General features: G+C 44.8%; 1 protein-coding gene across 4 annotated transcripts in view; it reads right to left on the bottom strand.

Annotated features, from left to right (window-relative positions):
- LOC139570201 (vesicle transport through interaction with t-SNAREs homolog 1A-like) overlaps nt 1-22,672 on the bottom strand; it is a 183,434-nt gene that overhangs the window by 140,124 nt on the left and 20,638 nt on the right. For 2 of the 4 annotated variants that reach the window (XM_071391840.1, XM_071391837.1), the window contains exons 4-6: nt 17,387-17,464; nt 11,250-11,270; nt 977-1,061 (exon numbers count right to left, since the gene is read on the bottom strand). In XM_071391840.1, coding sequence (XP_071247941.1) covers nt 977-1,061; nt 11,250-11,270; nt 17,387-17,464 — 184 coding nt within the window. The remainder of the gene's footprint in view (nt 1-976; nt 1,062-11,249; nt 11,271-17,386; nt 17,465-22,672) is intronic. The other 2 variants (XM_071391841.1, XM_071391838.1) reach the window with 1 other exon arrangement.

Genomic DNA, 22,672 nt, shown 5'->3' with positions numbered 1-22,672 from the left:
GACTGGGACCCAGGAGGTAGAGAACGCGGTTAGACCACAGCACATTTCTTTAACACCAACCAACGGGCGTGACAAAACATCAAAACGAGCCATTCGACTGAAAGATATGACTGAATGGAATCAAAATACGGGCTGCCGCAGAGTTCGACACGGTGAAAACAGGAATAGTATAAGTCTCGGAGATCATCGGAGAATCATATGAAACAACATTTTTAAGCAGAGAATGCAGATTGTATTTCTGAATTTGTGAGTTCTACTTACTGAACATCAAACGGCAGTGGTCTGTGCACCCCTTTCTCGAATTGAATGATTAAATCTGTCGATGTCACACACACGTGCCACCCCTCCATTATAGTGTAAATTAAGAAACTTTTCAAAACACCAGCGGAAGCCACCGAAAGCCAGTTAAAACTTCAAGAATGAGCTTTGATATCTCTCGAAGGAATACACTGTGACTCAATAATGTTAGAAAATAAAAGACCTGTTTTCAAATCCAAATGAGTCTCATTTTCCGTTCTATAAAAGATACAAACAAACCTTGATAGTGAGGATAAAACCGGATTTTCTGTTCTAGATGGGCGATTTATTTGGTGATGTTTATTGTGTTTTGATTGGTTCTCTGAACGAAGAACTAGCGGAGGAAACGCTGATGATGTTTATTTTCAGTAGAGCAACAACAACACCTCTCACTCACAGCCAGACAGATGCATGCGAGTAGAAGAGCGTGTGCTTTTCCGGGAGCCGAACAAGGAGCAGCGTAGCCCGCTCTGTCGCCCGTACACCTCTCTCCCTCGCTCACCTTTGATGTGCTCCTGAAAATGTCACCAGTCGTCAAGGCGGCTGTTTAAAAAAAAAAAGTTGTCTTTCTCTCCAACCCGCATAAGAGCGAGACAATCTGCTGTCGCTCAATCACACACCCCCCAACCACCACCTCTAATTTCATAATGCCCCCTTCCCAACCAAACAGAACGCTTACCGGTTTCCACTGCTATCTGGTAGCCTGCGTCCAGCCTCCGAGATGACCTTTCCAGCTTCTCTGTGTTGTCCAACAGATGTGCTCTCTAAAACAAATGGGAGAAAAACAAGAGAGAAAACAGAAAAATAATGATTGAGAGGGCTGGGAAGCGTTTCGGAGAAACATCTCGACACGGTCACAAAACACAAACCAACACTATGACTACAACAGCAATAGCACTGGCCAGAGCCAATAATTAATTGTCATGAGGTGTGGACGGTGAAATATTGGCAACATGCATGTCGACCTTGGGTATATGGCAGTTGTTACTGTTGAGACGTTTTCAAAATGGACAATAAAGTATCTATTCTTACTCAATATTAAAATGAGAAGCACCAGAAGGTTCTTCTCATTTTATAATTGAGATGTCCCCCACCTCATCTCGTTCAGTCTTCTGCAACTCATTACTTCACATTTAGCGTGGAGGGCAGAGTTGAGGGAGGGTGAAGAGCTAATTGAGATGCAATAAATTATCATTTGCAGCTTTCAAGAAGAAGAAAAAAAATAACTGTCAAGGTGATGGCTTTGGAATTAAGGAGAAAACCCTCATTAAAGTGGAAATCAAACGCATTTACTCTCCTAATGTATTTGGTTATGGAACATAAGACATGTATTGCTTTCTAGAAAGTTCTACTGGTGTGGCACATGGTCGGTGAGACAGTTTAACGCCTCAGAGGACACCATATGACCATATCCTGCCAATTAATTTGGAAGTGTATCGAGTAAAAAGTGACTAGTAAAATGTAACAGCCTATAATATAATTTGTGAATCAACATAAAGCCCTAAAACAAATAGCAAAACACACAAAGAAACACTAGCATGTACTACGCAATCCTATAAAACACTGAGCAGTGACATATTTACACCATAAACAAAATGGACACTGATCTACACTGAGAACAACGGGATACGACACAGCTTACAGAATCGGCATACCTGTGCAATCAGCACATGTACAGCAAATCTCTCACCAGTCAGTATTGGACATTCACCATAATAGACAATCCTAGTATAGACTATGGTAAACCCGTACAACCATGAGTTCCAGTCACAGAATACATCGAACAACAGAATTTCAAGCCTCACACGCATGTTGACTTATTCATAGGTATCGACGAATGACAAGGTCGCCCATTGAAAGGATATACTGTATTCAAGTTCCAAAGGGCGACCGAGGTACTTTGTGTTTCATAGTGAGCAATTTGATCATTTTTCATTTCCATGTTCTGTGTATCTAGCTAGATAGTAGTAGGAGTTGTTATAGGCCGACACATTTGGCATCAAGAATATCTGTGACTTCCATGGGCGACATCCATAGCGAGCCGTTCTTTTTCTGAAAGGTATCAAAATGGTTGTTCTTCCATTCACTGCTGGCGATTCTTTGTAAGCCAAGACCAGGTCAGATCATGCTGCATCTTGTGACTCAGAAATTAAAGGGACAGTTCACCCAACTCACTAAATCACATATTGGTTTCCTTGACATGTAAACAGTCTATGGACAAGGCATGACAGCAAGCCGTGCTGTGGTTTAGTTTCCCTGGCACTGTTTCCCGAATGCTACCGTTTTAGCACTTGTGGCACAAAGTCAAAAGGCCCAATATTAGCATTTCTATCGTCATGTTAAAATAATCTGTAAGTGACTGTTGAGCTTCACAATCAATTTGAGACCATTTCAAAATCTGTGGGAATGACGCGTCAAAAAATCTAATATCGGTCCGTTGAAATTCTAAAACGGTAGCATTCGGGAAACAGTGCCAGGGAAACTAAACCACAGCACGGCTTGCTGTCATGCCTTGTCCATAGACTGTTTACATGTCAAGGAAACCAATATGTGATTTGGTAAGTTGGGTGAACTGTCCCTTTAAATGTGACATCATTGTCACAACACCACATTAAACGCCATCGTATTATTACATTATAAACAGTCCTTACAATCTCATGCAGATAAAGTTACGAGGGAAAGAGTCAAGGGTTGTACCACCTTGAATAGTAACCTGAACTCAAGTACGCATCTTGACCTCCATAAAAGGTCATTTGTCTTGGGATTCTCCAGTCTTTCAGTGGTCAAACCTTCACTGAACCTACACGTGTGACGTTTTAAACCAACACCAGGTGTGTTACGCGAGCCCAACAAGTCTACCGTAGAAGTACCACAGATCCACCACTCAGACGAATGGTAACTCTCTCTGTGAAAGGGGTTTACATTCGTTTAGAAAGGGAGGGAGGGGAGCACTGGAGTCTCTAGCTAAGCTATCAAAATATGGAAGGAAATAAAATAGAACAATTAAGATGGCATCCCACTTTTCAAAGTTTGACAAATCAGAGTGAGGGGAAAACAAGAAAAACTGCCTCTGAACTTTATTTTTTCCCTCTCTACCCACCTTCTCGTCGCTGGTGGACAGATGTCATTTAAATTGACAGAAATACTTTTCAATAGTTAAAGGGAGGGAGGCGACAGAGGGTCGGGGGGTGATGGTGGGAGAGAGGGAGAGAGGGAGCGGGTGACAAGGATGTAGGGAGAGAGGGAGAAAGAGGTGGTGGGTGGTTGGGTGTGCAGTGTGATGGCGGTGTGCCTGTGCACGCCGCGTGGGGAGAGAGAAGGAAGCCAGCTCGGCTTAATGAGCCCCTATGGATCAGCGGAGATGGAGGGGACGTATTGACATGCAACGCTTAAGCTAATACACCTAGACCCTGGCTGTGTGCCTCGGAGCACAAGGCAGCCGGGGATACTGACAGAGTAGCTCGCTCCCCCGTTCTTCAAAGAACTCAAGTGATTAGTATGTTATCATTACCATTCGAAACGTGATTTTCCTATTCCCTCTCGGCAAAGGTGACACGTCTCCCCGAGACGGCCAGCAGACTAGCTGCGCTGAAAAGCCACTTCAAAGCTTTTCTCCCTCTCCTCTCCCTCCATCCCTATCTCTCTCCCTCCCACCCACCATCCTTCCTCCCGCCATCCTCCCTATCCCCCTCTCTCTCCAGCCTCCCTCCCTAGCGCCATCTCTTTCCAGCCTCTCTCTGTCTCTCCAGCTTCCCTCCCTCCCTCCCTCTCTGTCTCTCCAGCCTCCCACCCTCCCTCTCTGTCTCTCCAGCTTCCCTCCCTCCCTCTCTGTCTCTCCAGCCTCCCACCCTCTCTCGCACCAGCCTCCCACCCTCTCTCAGACTCTGTCTGTCTCCCTCCTCTGTCTGTCTGTCTCCTTCCTATATCTGTCTATCTCTCTGTCTGTCTCCTTCCTATATCTGTCTATCTCTCTGTCTGTCTCCTTCCTCTGTCTGTCTCCTCTGTCTGTCTGTCTCCTCTGTCTGTCTGTCTCCTCTGTCTGTCTGTCTCCTCTGTCTGTCTGTCTCCTCTGTCTGTCTGTCTCCTCTGTCTGTCTGTCTCCTCTGTCTGTCTGTCTGTCTCCTCTGTCTGTCTGTCTCCTCTGTCTGTCTGTCTGTCTGTCTGTCTCCCTCCTCTGTCTGTCTGTCTGTCTCCCTCCTCTGTCTGTCTGTCTGTCTCCCTCCTCTGTCTGTCTGTCTGTCTGTCTGTCTCCCTCCTCTGTCTGTCTGTCTGTCTGTCTCCCTCCTCTGTCTGTCTGTCTGTCTGTCTGTCTGTCTCCCTCCTCTGTCTGTCTGTCTGTCTGTCTGTCTCCCTCCGTCTGTCTGTCTGTCTGTCTGTCTGTCTCCCTCCTCTGTCTGTCTGTCTGTCTGTCTGTCTCCCTCCGTCTGTCTGTGCTGTCTGTCTCCCTCCGTCTGTCTGTCTGTCTGTCTGTCTCCCTCCTCTGTCTGTCTGTCTGTCTGTCTGTCTCCCTCGTCTGTCTGTCTGTCTGTCTGTCTGTCTGTCTCCCTCCTCTGTCTGTCTGTCTGTCTGTCTCCCTTCTCTGTCTGTCTGTCTGTCTGTCTGTCTCCCTCCTCTGTCTGTCTGTCTGTCTCCCTCCTCTGTCTGTCTGTCTGTCTCCCTCCTCTGTCTGTCTGTCTGTCTGTCTCCCTCCTCTGTCTGTCTGTCTGTCTGTCTCCCTCCTCTGTCTGTCTGTCTGTCTGTCTCCCTCCTCTGTCTGTCTGTCTGTCTGTCTCCCTCCTCTGTCTGTCTGTCTGTCTGTCTCCCTCCTCTGTCTGTCTGTCTGTCTGTCTCCCTCCTCTGTCTGTCTGTCTGTCTGTCTCCCTCCTCTGTCTGTCTGTCTGTCTCCCTCCTCTGTCTGTCTGTCTGTCTCCCTCCTCTGTCTGTCTGTCTGTCTCCCTCCTCTGTCTGTCTGTCTGTCTCCCTCCTCTGTCTGTCTGTCTGTCTCCCTCCTCTGTCTGTCTGTCTGTCTCCCTCCTCTGTCTGTCTGTCTGTCTCCCTCCTCTGTCTGTCTGTCTGTCTCCCTCCTCTGTCTGTCTGTCTGTCTCCCTCCTCTCTGTCTGTCTGTCTCCCTCCTCTGTCTGTCTGTCTCCCTCCTCTGTCTGTCTGTCTCCCTCCCTCCCTCCCTCCAGCCTGTCTGTCTGTCTCCCTCCCTCCCTCCTGTCAGTCAGTCTCCCTCCCTCCCTCCAGCCTGTCAGCCTCCCTCCCTCCCTCCAGCCTGTCAGCCTCCCTCCCTCCCTCCAGCCTGTCAGCCTCCCTCCCTCCCTCCAGCCTGTCAGCCTCCCTCCCTCCCTCCCTCCTGTCAGCCTCCCTCCCTCCCTCCCTCCTGTCAGTCAGTCTCCCTCCCTCCTGTCAGTCAGTCTCCCTCCCTCCTGTCAGTCAGTCTCCCTCCCTCCTGTCAGTCAGTCTCCCTCCCTCCTGTCAGTCAGTCTCCCTCCCTCCTGTCAGTCAGTCTCCCTCCCTCCTGTCAGTCAGTCTCCCTCCCTCCTGTCAGTCAGTCTCCCTCCCTCCTGTCAGTCAGTCTCCCTCCCTCCTGTCAGTCAGTCTCCCTCCCTCCCTCCTGTCAGTCAGTATCCCTCCCTCCTGTCAGTCAGTATCCCTCCCTCCTGTCAGTCAGTATCCCTCCCTCCTGTCAGTCAGTATCCCTCCCTCCCTCCTGTCAGTCAGTCTCCCTCCCTCCCTCCTGTCAGTCAGTCTCCCTCCCTCCTGTCAGTCAGTCTCCCTCCCTCCCTCCAGCCTGTCAGTCTGTCTCCCTCCCTCCCTCCCTCCAGCCTGTCAGTCTGTCTCCCTCCCTCCAGCCTGTCAGTCTGTCTCCCTCCCTCCCTCCCTCCAGCCTGTCAGTCTGTCTCCCTCCCTCCCTCCAGCCTGTCAGTCTGTCTGTCTGTCAGTCTCCCTCCCTCCCTCCCTCCCTCCAGCCTGTCAGTCTGTCTGTCTGTCTCCCTCCCTCCCTCCAGCCTGACAGTCTGTCTCCCTCCTTTGTCTGTCTGTCTCCCTCCTCTGTCTGTCTGTCTCCCTCTCTAGCCTCCCTCCCCTCTCAAGCATCCCTCCCTCCCCCTCTCTCTCCAGCCTCCCTCCCTCCCCCTCTCTCTCTCCAGCCTCCCTCCCTCCCCCCCTCTCTCTCCAGCCTCCCTCCCTCCCCCCCTCTCTCTCTCTCTCCAGCCTCCCTCCCTCCCCCTCTCTCTCTCCAGCCTCCCTCCCTCCCCCTCTCTCTCTCCAGCCTCCCTCCTTCCCCCTCTCTCTCTCCAGCCTCCCTCCGTCCCCCCTCTCTCCAGCCTCCCTCCGTCCCCCTCTCTCCAGCCTCCCTCCCTCCGTCCCCCTCTCTCTCCAGCCTCCCTCCCTCCGTCCCCCTCCCTCCCCCTCTCTCTCTCCAGCCTCCCTCCCTCCCCCTCTCTCCAGCCTCCCTCCCTCCCGCTCTCTCTCCAGCCTCCCTCCCTCCCGCTCTCTCTCCAGCCTCCCTCCCTCCCGCTCTCTCTCCAGCCTCCCTCCCTCCCGCTCTCTCTCCAGCCTCCCTCCATCCCGCTCTCTCTCCAGCCTCCCTCCATCCCGCTCTCTCTCCAGCCTCCCTCCATCCCGCTCTCTCTCCAGCCTCCCTCCATCCCGCTCTCTCTCCAGCCTCCCTCCATCCCGCTCTCTCTCCAGCCTCCCTCCATCCCGCTCTCTCTCCAGCCTCCCTCCATCCCGCTCTCTCTCCAGCCTCCCTCCATCCCGCTCTCTCTCCAGCCTCCCTCCATCCCGCTCTCTCTCCAGCCTCCCTCCATCCCGCTCTCTCTCCAGCCTCCCTCCATCCCGCTCTCTCTCCAGCCTCCCTCCATCCCGCTCTCTCTCCAGCCTCCCTCCATCCCGCTCTCTCTCCAGCCTCCCTCCATCCCGCTCTCTCTCCAGCCTCCCTCCATCCCGCTCTCTCTCCAGCCTCCCTCCATCCCGCTCTCTCTCCAGCCTCCCTCCATCCCGCTCTCTCTCCAGCCTCCCTCCATCCCGCTCTCTCTCCAGCCTCCCTCCATCCCGCTCTCTCTCCAGCCTCCCTCCATCCCGCTCTCTCTCCAGCCTCCCTCCATCCCGCTCTCTCTCCAGCCTCCCTCCCTCCCCTTCTCTCTCTCCAGCCTCCCTCCCTCCCCTTCTCTCTCTCCAGCCTCCCTCCCTCCCCTTCTCTCTCTCCAGCCTCCCTCCCTCCCCTTCTCTCTCTCCAGCCTCCCTCCCTCCCGCTCTCTCTCCAGCCTCCCTCCCTCCCGCTCTCTCTCCAGCCTCCCTCCCTCCCGCTCTCTCTCCAGCCTCCCTCCCTCCCCTTCTCTCTCTCCAGCCTCCCTCCCTCCCCTTCTCTCTCTCCAGCCTCCCTCCCTCCCCTTCTCTCTCTCCAGCCTCCCTCCCTCCCGCTCTCTCTCCAGCCTCCCTCCCTCCCGCTCTCTCTCCAGCCTCCCTCCCTCCCGCTCTCTCTCCAGCCTCCCTCCATCCCGCTCTCTCTCCAGCCTCCCTCCATCCCGCTCTCTCTCCAGCCTCCCTCCATCCCGCTCTCTCTCCAGCCTCCCTCCATCCCGCTCTCTCTCCAGCCTCCCTCCATCCCGCTCTCTCTCCAGCCTCCCTCCATCCCGCTCTCTCTCCAGCCTCCCTCCATCCCGCTCTCTCTCCAGCCTCCCTCCATCCCGCTCTCTCTCCAGCCTCCCTCCCTCCCGCTCTCTCTCCAGCCTCCCTCCCTCTCTTCATTAGAATAATGTGCCCAGCCAGGTTTGACACTGACAGAAGCTGAAGGGGTGAGAGTGCAGGCCAGCCGGCACAGATCCAGTACCAACACCAGCCTTCTAACCACTTCATCAGAAGTATAAAATCCACCAACAGGAATTAATGTAGAATAAAAACCCCTCAGGATGGTTCAGCTATTTGTAAAAATGCTGAGATCTTAACACACCAGGGAGGTCCTTGTACACGGAACCAGTACCAACTGTAGGTACGAGTTCTAAACAGGTACCATATCCATAATCCAATACCTACAATCTACAACAGCCCAAAACAACACCACTTTACCTGTATAACCATCTCTACTGATGCAATGGGACAAGAGGATGGAATCAGTGCAGACCTACACCCTTTAGAAACGCAAATGGTGCATTTCCCTAAGCCACCCAGTCAGTTTGAGCATCTTCCCTGCTAACCATTTAAACAAGAGGAAGTTGCTAGCCACTCCTGGTGAGCTATAACTGTGTGACTGTGTAGAGCACGGAGCTTACACACACACACACACACACGACTAGAAGTGGCTTTGGATAAAAGCATCTGCTAAATGGCATTTATCAAGCCTTGACCCCTGTGGCTATGACAGAGGAGCCGAGTCACCAAAATACCATAAGAATAAACACACAAACACAGACCTATAATAATAATACCTGCCATACACCTCCTAGAGAAAATGATAATGGCCTGTTATCTAAATGAATCTTCTTCGCATACAGCTAAACACAAAACAATTTAAAGACAATACTGTGCGTCCGCGAGTGCATTGGTGCGCTCCCCTTCCCCATTTCCACGTATCCATGTATGCCTTTTTATCTGACACCTAAATTTGCAACAAAGACCTTCTTAGGAACTATACAAATGAGATGTTTTTGTGTGTGTGTGTGGGGGGGGGGGGGGTTCTTTGGCAGCAGCAGAACAATGCATCTGCAGCGCAAAAATACTCTCTTCCTTCCCCTTTTTCTGCTCCCTTTTTTCAATATCAAACAACGACGGTAACCATCCCCATTTTCAAAAGTTCCGATGATTCCTTATTACTTCAATAAGGGTGGGGAGTCAAAGTGAATAATGATGACAGCTGTGATTCAGACGGACTGTGTGATCTCCTCCGCGGTTTTGTTTGGGACTTGTAAGATGAGGAATTATAAGTGTCAAACAGCTGTGAATATGGGTGCTAAATATTTAAACATGTTTTCCAGCTGAGGAAAAAAGTATAGTTTTTTTTTTTTTAAAGGGGGGCTTAAGTGTGAATAAGCTGTGCCAGCCTTTGATTCAAAATGCAGGAAGAATGGGAAGAAAAGGGAGTAGATAAAACATGTTGATATGGTGAAGAGGGCGGGAATCAAACCCAATTGAATCGTGGTGCCTTCCACAGGGGAAGACAGGCGAGGCAACGAGAGGTTTCACCTGACCTGAGGCATGCAGTGTGGCAAGGTGGAGGAAAGAGGACAATAAGAAGTCTGGAGAGAACATCGTTCTAAATTATGAATGGAGGGTGGCTTCCATAGGAAGAGTATCGCTCAGCTCCAGGAAACACAACAAAAACATTCACTGGCGCTAAGAACCCGGCATATACACATTCACAGACGACCTTACAAAACACACATCCACACACAGAGATGAAAAGTAAGTCTCGTGTTGCCTAAAGAGATGCTCCAAACAGATTTGCTCAAGCATGGCCGATTCATCTTTAAAATGTATATTTGTGGTTGTCTAAGTGCCTCTAAATAACGTAGTGGTTACAATGGATATATCAACAGATATTCCTGTTGACAGTCGTGTCCTGTTACTCGTTCTGAACGGCGATTGAAGGAGGGGAACCTGGTCAGATAACAGAATGAGTGATGATCATTTTACTCCAGCAGGTTCACGCAGCTCTCAGCCAGCCCATTGGCCACCAGCCATGCTCCCTCCCAGCCCGTGTTTACATGTGTTCAGACCAGAAGAAGAGACAATCCAAGACCCTCTACTGTCGGTCTCGTAATATAAAAACCAAGCATTGTGCCTATTCAACAGTATTCTATGGGGAAAGGTGTAGCATGGCGGCGATGTAACGGTGGGGGGGGGGGGGGGGGGGGGGGGTCGCATCAAGATAGTGGCGGGCTGATGGTGCTACATTGCTGTGCGAGGATAGCAGATAGGAGATCCCCCTATGACGACATTGACGATCCCCCTAGATCCCCCTATGACGACATTGACGATCCCCCTAGATCCCCCTATGACGACATTGACGATCCCCCTAGATCCCCCTATGACGACATTGACGATCCCCCTAGATCCCCCTATGACGACATTGACGATCCCCCTAGATCCCCCTATGACGACATTGACGATCCCCCTAGGACGACATTGACGATCCCCCTAGATCCCCCTATAACGACATTGACGATCCCCCTAGATCCCCCTATGACGACATTGACGATCCCCCTATGACGACATTGACGATCCCCCTAGATCCCCCTATGACGACAGCCATATCACAAACGCAACAAAGACATGTACTGTACAAGCCAATAGAAACACAAAAGCTGGAGAATGGAAACCTGAGACAAGATTATCTTCAGCCTTCAAAGACATTTCAAAGTGTCGTATAGCTACAGTGTATGAACGTCGCTTTCCTTTGATGAAGTGATACACATTTTAAAAAGAACTAATTCAGAATGTACTCATCGATTACATTGAAATATTCCCTATATAAAAAAAGGTACGTACCTAATATCATACTTATACTGATAACCGATCACTCCACCCTCCTTTTTTACAATAACAAATACAAAACGACAACAACTATAGCATTACTACTACATCATGGCTACACAAGGCTTACAGGAAGTGCTATTTAAGGGAAAAATGCAGAATTCACTAATTCCGCGTGATATTGAGCAGCCATGATTGCTGAGCATAAAGACGTTGATAGTTACCTGGTGAAATAGTGGGCGGGCCTTCTGGGGTTTAACCCTTCAGCACTGTCCTTTATCCCTGCCTTTTTCCCCACATGTGTTTTGTAAAGAGTGTACTATCAGAAATAATACCTTTTCAGATTTGTACAGAAAATATATTTCATTGAATTTATCCCCATAGAGGCTCATAAGAACCTCAGAAACAGCCTTGGCCTTTAGGCTGCAGAGATGAGGGCATAAAGATAGTCAGATGGAAAGGAATCAAAAAAACAGGATAGCCATAGAGGAACTTACCTCTTCACGTAACTTGATCAACTGCCACGTGAAAGCAGAGAGAGAGAGAGAAATAGAGGGAGGGAAAGATAAAAAGGAAAGACATGGCAGGAAGCAGATCATGCGGCTGGGTAAAGAATTAACCTTGACGATTTATCCGTTTGCATGTTTAGCGTTTAGAAATCACAGACAAGCACATTAAACGACGCTAAACACGAGACTCGAGCAGACTTTTTTGGAACAAGCAAAGATCAAGTTCTCTCGCTGTCACATGAGACAACGAGAGGGAAAGGATTGCTCGACTCGCAGTGTCTAAACTAGCATCGTCGAGGAAGTCGCATCACAAGACTTATGGCAAAAACATTCTAGATCCCACTCTGTAGAGTAGGAAAATACCGTTTGAGTACAGTGTGCATAGAAGTTTAAATGAGGGAATAATATATACATATATATATATCCCTATGCAGGATCCCAGGGAAATAACAAAAAAAATATTGAGATAAGCCTTTTTTAATTGTACATTGTAGAAATGTAGAACCATTCCATTGTTGGCAATGTGTCCATCAATGGTGACATATTGTTAATATTTCATGTACCTCAATAAGACGCCTGCTGTGTGGATTATGTATGGATACCCGTGTGAGGGCGCCTGTGTTATACATAGACTGTACATACATACATGCATACATAACGGTGGAGCTTATTATCAGGACAACCGTTACCGGGAGTCATGAAAAATGAATCTTAGCATTAGTTATTCATTTTTGATGAAAGAGAATGTCAAATAGAAATAGGTAAATAGAAGATATTCCCAAAACCTACTGTTGTTACTTTCTATATATAAGAGAGAGAGAGAGAGAGAGACATTGGAGGACAGCAACGATTCAATTTGAGTTTTTATCACAACTAAAAAGGACGCTTTCAGCAACCTGCTCTTCATGTCGGGGAACGTCATGGAGAGGGGGCTTGTCGTGGGAACATGATTTAGTAGAGGAGGGGAAGGACAAGTTTCTTCATTTGTTAGCCGTTGCAGGTGATTTTTTTCTATCTCCATTTCTTGGGCGAGATTAAAGGTTAGCAGATCTGAAGGGAGGCTCAGGGATACATGACTTCCCTCTCATCTCACTTTGTATGTGGTGGTCATTTTGAATTTTGCTAGTTTGAAATAATTTGCTATGATATCACAAAAGAGGTAGGAGGACTTGGATCAGAAATGATGAACTTGACTGTTGAGAAGAAAGAAAAAGCCTTGGTGGTAGGAATGATGTTAAACTATTGGTTGTCGTGGCCACAGTCGTCAGGAATAACAGGCTAGGCTCCTCTGAAAGGCACTCACACCGAAGAGTTAACAAGGAAGCAGCTACCCAGTCGGCAAACATTGAGAAATTTAAGCACAATTACGTCTGTGTAACGTCAATGTAACGTTATACTCTGACGAATGACTATTAGCATTTGAGAGAGTGAGAAAATAAAACAGTCATATCTGGAGTGGCACCATCAATATTATTGTCACTGTTCAGTAAAAATATATATATTCTATAATATGGTTATTTGTAGACAAGTAACCTTAAAAATAGTGAATTTATTTAAATATACAAAATAAATATTATGCTTTGAATTAGGGTGGTAAAAATGTTAACATGTCTGATTGATGTTTAGAAACGTATATACTTTTAGTAAGCTTTCCCCGATTGAATTATAAAAAGATTTCCAATTACAAATATGTCATTTATATATAATCATAAAATATCGTAATTCTGAGTTTAAAAAAGTTAAATACCATGGAAGTGCAAATCTGAAGAACATTTCAAAAAACGTCTGAGAAATAATGTAGAACTGCACCACTATCAAGCGATATAGAATCCCTCGAGTGGCAGAATCAAATAAAAGGAGTTAAATAAAATATACCTAAAAGTAAAAAAGCTTTATTTGTGTGTGCTGAGAGTTGTATTTTAGGGAGCTCTGGCCTTGGGGAACTCGGCAGCAACAGACAGGCTAACAAATGTATTTTTTTTGTATTTTTTTTTAACATTGCAAAGAAATAGGATTTTCTTCCCTCTTTCTTTCGGTGAGAAAAAAGGGCCACTTTGCAGCCTGGAAACTGTCCATTATTTCGAAGGTCACAACCGCCTGCGTTGAATGCCTTATTGAGGGGGCCAAAGTTTAAAACTACACATGTGGCTATTTAGGGTTTGAACAGGCCAGCCAGAGCCGCCGATCACACGCCGCAGCCCTACCGTCCAATTCAATGAGGACCAAACAAAAGTTGTTCTATCTTATTTGTGCTGCTTGGCCGATTGGAAGTCCTCGTGGAGGATTTGCTGAAACTATATGAGAGGCTTTGTGCTTGGCGTTCCCTTCTTTTTCTCCATATAGATGTATTTTTCTTTGGCATCCATTCTTTTAAAACGTAACCCACAACGCTAGCTTTGCTCCAGAGAAAGTGGTAAACACAGAATATTGTAAATGTTATAATTACGCCTCCGTGAATGCCTTTCCTCATTTCTTTTTAATGCCAGCCAGTATTCAAAATCGCACTGCTGCAATTTTTCTGTTACGATAATCAGCAGATTTTTCAAACAAAGATTTTTTTTCATTCAATACGGAATTCGATACAAGTGGTAATCTGCTTCCTTTGTAGCCTGTCAAATCTGGTCCATGCCGGCTCAAACCAGCACAATCTCTTGTGGCCAAGCCTTCTGCTGTGACTGAAATCGAAACTATTCCGTAGAGTGTTCATGTGCGAAAAATGTGTGTGCGCTAGCTACTATGTGTGTGGTAGACCGTGTGCGTGTGTCTCTGAGTGTGTGAATTGCATGCCGAGTGAGAAAGAAAATGGGGGGGAATGTACAACGGTAGACTACCACGTTATTAAAAAAAGAAGAGTGATAACGCCATTTTGGTCTCTGCCCGCGTACAGATAACAAATAAATGCCGAACTCTATTAAATCGTCCTTTAGCCATTATCGCAGGGCCGACACGTCATTTTTAGAACTTATGACAGCTCCCTATGTACTTAGCTAGAAAACCTGGCCATGTAACGAACAGATTTGCGACTGGTAATGATCTGCTCAGCCAGGGCTATATGAAATGATCCTGACCTCTTTCAGATCGTCAGGAATTAAATTGACCGACTTGCCCCAGCTCCCCCATCTTTTCCCCATCCTCTCTTTCTCTCCCGCCTCGTTCAATAAAAAAAATTAACTGAAGTTCCGAGCACTCCACTCACAGCCAGACCAAGTCGTGTGTTATCTCCAGAAGTTTTTAAAACAGAAATGAGATAAATATTTTCATTTTTAAAAACTATGTGGGTGTGTGAGTGTGAGAAATTATTTTGTTTTACAATGTACAAACATTAAAATTCTGATAGACTAAACTTATAAAAGTACAAATGTTATGCTTCGAGCATTTAAGGTTCTGAAGCAACTACTGAAGGCATATATATACAGCGCCTATAGAAAGTTTACACAGCCTTCAACTTTTTTCACATTTTGCTGCCTTAAAATTTAAATCTACACAACCTACTCCACATTTCCAAAGTGAAAGAAAATTCGGAAAATGTTCTATAACTAACAAAACATAAAAAAAACTGAAATATCACCACCCTGAATTAATACTTGGTGGAAGCACCTTTGGCAGTCATCACTTTTGTAACCTTTTCATTAAGATTATTTGCACAACATACAGTATATCCTTAGTTTTTTTCAAAATTGCTCAGGCTCAGTACATTTTGGTTGAGGATCATTGACGGACAGCAATATTTAAACCTTGTCTCTGATTTTTCTTAAGCAGATTTTAGTCAGGTCTGAGACTATACCACTCAGGAACACCCAGCACCTCTTAGAGAGCCATTCTGGTGTATCTTTTGCATAAACATTTGTGTAATTGTCCCGCAGAGAAATAAAACCCTATAATACAGCAAATAAATACACTTTTTGGCCTAAATTAAACTACAGGATTGGGTCAAATGCAATACAAAACAACACAGAGCGAAACCTCTATTTTCAAGTAGTGTGGCGGCAGCATCATGTTATGGGGATGCTTGTCATTAGCCGGGACAGAGGAGTTTGTCAAGATCAAAATAAATATGACACGTAAAAATGTTAGGGTTAATGGCTAGATTTAAAATAAAGATATTATGACTTTGTGGCTGTGCTAGCTAGTGACCACTCTGCAGAGCTGCCTCCAGGTCAAGATTAATGATAATAAAACACCAACCTGCCATTTATTTTGGAATAACTTGTACTTTCTATTCAATTTTCCTTTGCTTATATACATGTATAATGTGTAACTAGATGTGGAGTTTTAACTCTGGTTCAAGGACAATTTGTCTCCCCTTGCTTTCCAGTCATCCTTGTGTTGGGAATATTGAATCACTTGACAAAAATGGATATTTTTGAAAAATATTTTTGAGAAAACAGACAAGTGTATTAGAATTAAAACTACAACAAACATTCTGTAGACATGTCAGCCTCTACAAAAAATCTGAATTTTTCAAGTGCTTGAATGCTGGACAAATTCAATTACCCTAAAAATCTATATTTAAAATAATAATATAATTGTTTAAACAGAGCAGCATAAGACTGAAAACATCTTAAAATGCATGCATTTTAAATTGTACTTCTAGATTAACTCATTGGTCTGCGTGTTTCCATTCTTTAAACAAATTATTTTCCTATGATAAATATTCTTAGGTCTATGAATAATTATTTAAATAATGGGGCTCATCATTAATTGTATTTAATGAAAGGGAAATATATATATTTGAAATGTGGGTCGTATTTTTTTCCCTTTTGCCTTTGAAAAGATTTTGATAGGAACCATCACTGTCTTGAATGTGACAGTTCTGGCAGCAAATCCACTTCCAACTTCTGTATAAAATGTCAGAGTCACTTTACGCATCTCACTAATTTGCAGGGAATATGCATATGAATGTATAATATCGGATGGCGATACATACGGTATGTTTGTAAGATGTGCAGTTCACGGGTCATCACTAAAATGGTAATAAGGAAGCAATAAAAACCTGTACTTTATTTAGCTCTGCTCAGATCATCTAACTGTACTTACAAAGTACCGAGGGACTAAATGTGCAAGTGTATGTATTTCTCCCTCTGTTTATGTGTATGACTGAGACACACAGCAACTATTGCAAAGTTGACTAGATAATATAGAATTAGTCCAAAATACGCTGGTCAGTGTTGTGAGTTGCAGCTGTGCAGGTAAGCGTTAGGCCGCGCGTTAGGCCGCTCGTTAAAAAGACGGTTTGCGTAGCTGTTGATGGCCTGCCTTTTTGATGCAGCACCTCAGACAGAATTCCAAACAACACAAGTTTAAAGAACATGTGGCATATTTTTGGCAATTAAGATCACTAGTTCAGATGCTTGTTTTCTCCTTTCTCGTATTCAATATGAATGAATCAATACAGTTTTTGAAGGGATTGTTCATTTCCCATGTTCACTGCATTGTCTTAGAATTTTGGGACAATGGAAGAAATATGGCTAATTAGCTTTTTATCTGTTGTTTATAAACCAAACTTAATCATAGTTGTGATAAAACATCAATAACATTTCAATGTTCATTACAAAATTCAACATACATCTTTTCATTAATTTAATTATATTTTCAACTATAGAATTACGACCTTTCATCAAACATCAAATTATATTTTCAATATTACTGAACAAAGGTTGTATAGCGACAAATAGCCAGTAAAATAGCAAACATTTCAGTGACTTTTTGACACTAATGCTTATAAACAAACACTGAACCTGGGAATCCTATTTATTCTGATTGTCCGTGTTGTGTGGTTACCACAATTGTGTTTAAAGGTGAGTGTGTGTGTGCGGAGGATCTTTTTAGAGGATAAGTACACAGACGGCTGGAGAACAGCTGTGTGTGTGTGTGGGGGGGCGCAATCTGGCGCTGCCCAGACGCTGGGCCCAGGCCTAGAGCCCATTCAGACGCTGGTCCCAGGCCTAGAGCCCATTCAGACCCTGGGCAGCTTTGCATTAAACAGTGTTCCTTCCACATGACTTGTTGCCAATGCTGCAGTGGCCCTGGTGGCCCTGGGAGAGGCCCCGTGAGGCACTGACCCTTCCTCACCCGGGGACCAGCCACCCATACTAGGGACTGGCGGGGCCTGATTAGCACCTTACCTGACTCTCAGAGGAGCCAGCGTCTTCCCCCAGGAGCTCGTTCCGCACCTCATCACTGTAGGCGATACGTGACCTTTTCTGCGAGGGGAGGAGGAAGACAGAAGAGAAAACAGAGGAGAGAAAAAATAAGCCTTAGTGGAGTTGTCTTGGAAAAACATAACAGCTATTTCTTAAGCACGAGAGCCCCCTAATGGACCAGAATGTCAAAAAAGCACATGCACCTGCAGTGTGTGTGTGTGTGTGTGTGTGTGTGTGTGTGTGTGTGTGTGTGTGTGTGTGTGTGTGTGTGTGTGTGTGTGGAGGTGATCTTGTACCACTGAAATTGTAGAGATGCCCCCCTTTCCACACTTAAATCAACACAATCTGAAGAATAAAACCAACTACGGCACTGGGGCAGGGGCCGGGAGATGTATAAGGAAAGTATCACTTGTCAGCGCTAAATATTTTCTGGGGGCTGCCACTGCTGTCAGCACAGTGCAGTGGCAGGCTCTGTGATAAGGCAGATGCTGGGACTTAGACAGGGAATAATTCATCACCCATCGGCGTTCCATCAGATTTGAGCTCTCTCTTGCTCTCCCCTTCAGAAGGGGTGGGGGAGGAACGCCATGTCCAAAAATGACAAACATTCCCGACACGCACATTTCCACACGCACTCTTCAGTGTGTGCCACCTCCGACGCTGAAGGACCAGGCGCTGTGTAGCGCTTGTTTACAGACACTAAAAGAAAAACGCACCCTCTTCAAATGCCCTCCAAACTAAAATGCACACCAGTGGAAAGAGAGACTGTTCACTAAGCCTCCTTCTCAGAACGCCCTGACAGGAGTTCTATGTGGGCCGTGGGAGGAGAGCAAAATCAAATACACGAGGAAATATTGAGCTGAAAATAACATATTGGTACATATAAGATCTTTGGGGACTCCTGTTTTCACCACATGTACAAGAATTTTCCCATTTATTTCGTCCATTTCCTTTTTAGAATTTGTATTTAGAAGTTCAATGAAGTTCTACTGTATATGTTCAACAGTGCTACAGTATGTTTTATCAAAGAAATGTATATCTTACCATTCATTGAAATAATTGATTTGCCTTGTTAAATAAAAGGTTAAATAAAAATAAAGTACCGAAAAAATAAATAAATCTATTTGACACCGTTGTTTTTTTTCTTTCCTAGTAAACTTGGCCAGTGAGCGGACAGCCACCAACAGACCATCAGGAAAGTGATTTGTCTTGCTATTGTGACAGTGAGGGCCACAGCCTGAGGAGTAATTACCGAGTTGTCTGGGAATCTGATTGACCAGGGTGACAAGCGAATTAATAATAAAAAATAAAAAATACATTTGATAAAGAGAAGTAGCCAAACAAACACAGTCTCTAAAGGCATCAACTGAGCCACGGGGACCTGCGCAAACCGCCAAAGGAATGACTGCGGGGAAGAGCAGATATTAATGTGACCAAATCAAAAACACAGCACCGGCATAGCATACGCACAAACACAATGGAATGCCTAAACAATCACAATGATACAATGTTCATCATTGTGTTAAAACACTTTCGCATCTATTGTATATTTTTGTGTGTCGTGAACAATCTATTATTGATCAAACTAAATCAGACACATCATTAAGAGATTTTGGATAGGATTACATCTACTTTTAACCGGTAGTATAATTAACCCTTTCTTAAGAATTGTCAGGTTACAGGTTGTGACAAAGTTAAGGTGTGGGTTTTTCAGTTGTTAGTGTGAGTACAAAGACAATAAAACATCAACCGGTACACAGCGTAGAGTCGTGTTCTGCCGGGATAACACCCACATGTGTCATTTTAGAGGAGCGTCATCTTAAAGAGCCGCAGTGTAACTTAGGGGAATGACGGGTTGCTAGTAATTGAGACTAGATGCCTGGGAGAAGGCTTGATTTTAGTACACAGAGACTGATGTCTTCTTCAAACCCGCACAGTTTTGGGGGCATTTCTAAATAGCTGTTTGTTGCCGCCAAGAGTATCAACAGCTTCCGTGGTGAACGCAACGCAAATGAAACATGAAAATAAAAAGAACTCCGAATGCTACTGAACCAGAGATTGTTGCTGCTCCCTACCCATTTACTTGTGGTTTTGAATTCCCCCTCTGGAAAACAAACCATAACCCTTAGAGTGATTATTCCCTGTTCATTTGATGTAAAACAAGAGCAGCTGTGCAATATTGACTGCCTCACCCATTGATAGACTTTGATTACCGGTTGGGGTGTTTTGCTAAATAAAATAAAAAATAAAAAGAAATGGATATAGTTGCAGCTCAAATGGATATAGTCTTCATTTGATAATATTGTGTTATATATGTGGCTTATGTTCCACTAGTGAGAATAATGTAATGAAGAAGATCTTTATATTTGATCAGGGTAGATCAGAATCTGTAATAACTAGGGTTGTTCCCAAAAAATCTCAAATGGTCTAAATATATGTATTGAAATAAAAATTTAAAATAAGTTGAGAAAGACAATATGTTGATTGAACATCTCTCATTCTAGTTTATGCGTGTTGAAGATTAAAATGTCTAAAACAACATGAAAACAGGCGAGGAGGAGCACTTCCATAAGATACCTTATTGCCACAGAGAAAAGAAGAGATGAGATCTTTTTTGAATCCTTTTGAACGGTTTTTCTTTTGTCACTTTTTCTAATCTTGGGTGAGAATTTGCTTCTGTTGCCGGAAGCAAAAAAAAAAAAAAAAAAAATTGTACAAAGATCCATCTTAACTTTATGCAAAGTGTTCCGTCTGCCTTTAAAACTCTACGCGGCTCGTCAAATGTGAGACGGATGTACTGGTGTTCTGTCAGAAACACACGTGTCTCACCTCTTGACGTCGACGTGAGAAGAAGAGAGTTTCTTCAACCCATCAAAACGTAATTATATATGCATAATAACTCCTATTACTGTAAGATATGCTAATCAAGAACACCACATGAGCTGGAAATTATATTCATGCAATTCTGAAAAAAATATGAACGTGTTCTCTTTATGTACATGCATGAATGTCTAGATATTTACTAATACGTCATTACTTTTAAGTAAAAAGGGAAAAATAATCATTCTAAATAAACATAAAATCACAAACAACAACCTACATAAACAGGCAGTAGACAATCATTTAAACACCCTTCCTTTATAGACCCGATGGACATTAGTCACTTTTAAAAATGCCTTCAAAAGTTCTCCTTTTAAAACTAAATCAGAATAATTTAAAGCAAATAAACTGATCTTTATTGTAAACACGTTTTTTTGGGGGGGGCCTCCCAAATGCCCTCCCCTCTCTATGCCTGTTGCCACAAGCGACACAGGGACGTGCAAATAATTGTGGTGCCTGGAAAGCTGAAAAATGTAAACAGTTCATTAGATGGGATATAAAAGGCGTAAAAATACCCAGAGGAAGAGTCTAATGAGGGGCCCTGAAGTTACTCTGCAGACGCTTTTCCCTCCACTTTTCCCCCTCTTTATTGTCACCCCGAGCACACGGCTGGTGGCATGGCGTGAAGAGTAATTAACGATATTTAATTTACAAAAGCGTGCTTCATTACATCTTTCTCACCAGTAGGAGAGCGGCTGGCCATTTTTTAAATATATTTTTTTACTTAATGGCACTTTTGTCACGACTCGACGTCTCAGCTTCAAATTGGCATTTAACCTTTAATTTGCTACTAATCAGCTCCACATCCTGTTGAAGAGGAAGTGGCTTGGAATAAAACATTATACACAGTCTTAAAAGTATATTTCCTCAAAAATATATATAATAACCCTCAATTATTATTACAGTACTGTCATTAATATCCTATTAAAACATGAATAAATCATGGCTACAAAATGGACAAACACTACACAAGTGCACGAAAACAATCACTTCCGAGTTCCTATCACTGTGTCCCTATGATATGCACCCAGGTGATGTTGTGGACCGGTGACAGTGGTTCTTTTCTAGTTCCCCCAGCAGTGGGGGCAGAGGTGGTGGAGGGCGGTGTGCCGTTAAAAGGAAGCCGAGCCCTTTAAGCAGGCAGAAGTATCACAACAGCGGCTTCGATAACGCATCTCATCCTGGCAGGGGGTTAACACACTTCACTGGCACAAAGAGCAGCTCTCACACACAAACACACAACTGTTGTTTTCACATCTCCTCCTCTCTTTTAAGACAAACAAATTGGCAGAGGTTGTTCAATTAACTAAGTGCTTCTTTTTTGTGTGTTAGATACATCATCAGATAAAGGAAAGCGGCGACAATTGTGATGGAGTGGTTTTCTGGGCCTTCGTTTTGTTTCTGCTCTTTAGTGTCATCAAATCCACTACTCTTGTCTATCATCAGAGACTGTGTGTACTTGTGAGTGTTTATGTGGAATAAAGGGCCTTGTGTGTGTGTGTGTGTGTGTGTGTGTGTATGAAAAATCTCCTTTGTCTGTATGTGTGTGTGTGTGTGTGTGTGAAAAATCTCCTTGGTCTGTACGGGCAAGGGCGCGTGTTTGTGTGTGTGTGTTCACTGGTTTGTGTGTGTGTGTGTGTGTGTGTGCGTGTGTGTTCACTGGCCTGTGTGTGTGTGTGTTCTCCTCCTAATATGACTCCAACAGTAGTGGGGAAGCCAAGCCTTAGAAACCAGCATGGAGCCTCTCATTAACGCACAGGTTGGTGCTTTTGTGGCTTGAACACAGACAAGGCATTATGTTTCACAGCTATAAAAGACTAAAGGAGTCTCAAATGAGCTCCAATAGAAAAAAGACACCATCTCAAATTATCAAGGAAAAGAAGACAATAGTGGAAGTATAACACATTTAAACTGGGCTGGCGGTGGAGGAATTGTCCCATATGACAACGTACACTCAATCTATTTCAAAGGGCCTTCATGTCATCTCAGCAAGAAATAATAGTGTGTCCATAAATACTAATACAATCGACATGTAAAGAAAAAATGGGTAAAAAATTAAATAAAAGAAATCACACTTTTAACGTCGAAATGTATTGATTAAATAAATGATCTGTACTTAACCCAGCAAAATGATACAATATTGATAGAACATAGTATTACATCATGTTATAGATCATTACATATTGTGCTGTGCAAATGTGATCTCAGGGAATAGCCTTTCTTTAACGGTACATTGTTATGATGGGGATGGTTCCTTCTCCCACGACTGGAATACGGGCGCTAGACTTCCCTGTCAAAGTCCTTTCTATTGTTAAGTAGAGCCGAGAACCGTCAATAAGCCTAACGACTGTAACCGCAAAGCAAGTGGGCAAGCGAGAGAGGAGAGAA

The sequence above is a fragment of the Salvelinus alpinus genome, chromosome 3, assembly GCF_045679555.1.
Source record: "Salvelinus alpinus chromosome 3, SLU_Salpinus.1, whole genome shotgun sequence".
NCBI lineage: Eukaryota > Metazoa > Chordata > Actinopteri > Salmoniformes > Salmonidae > Salvelinus > Salvelinus alpinus.
The sequence above is the reverse complement of the archived record's forward strand: the minus strand, read 5'-3'. Positions and strand labels throughout refer to the sequence as shown.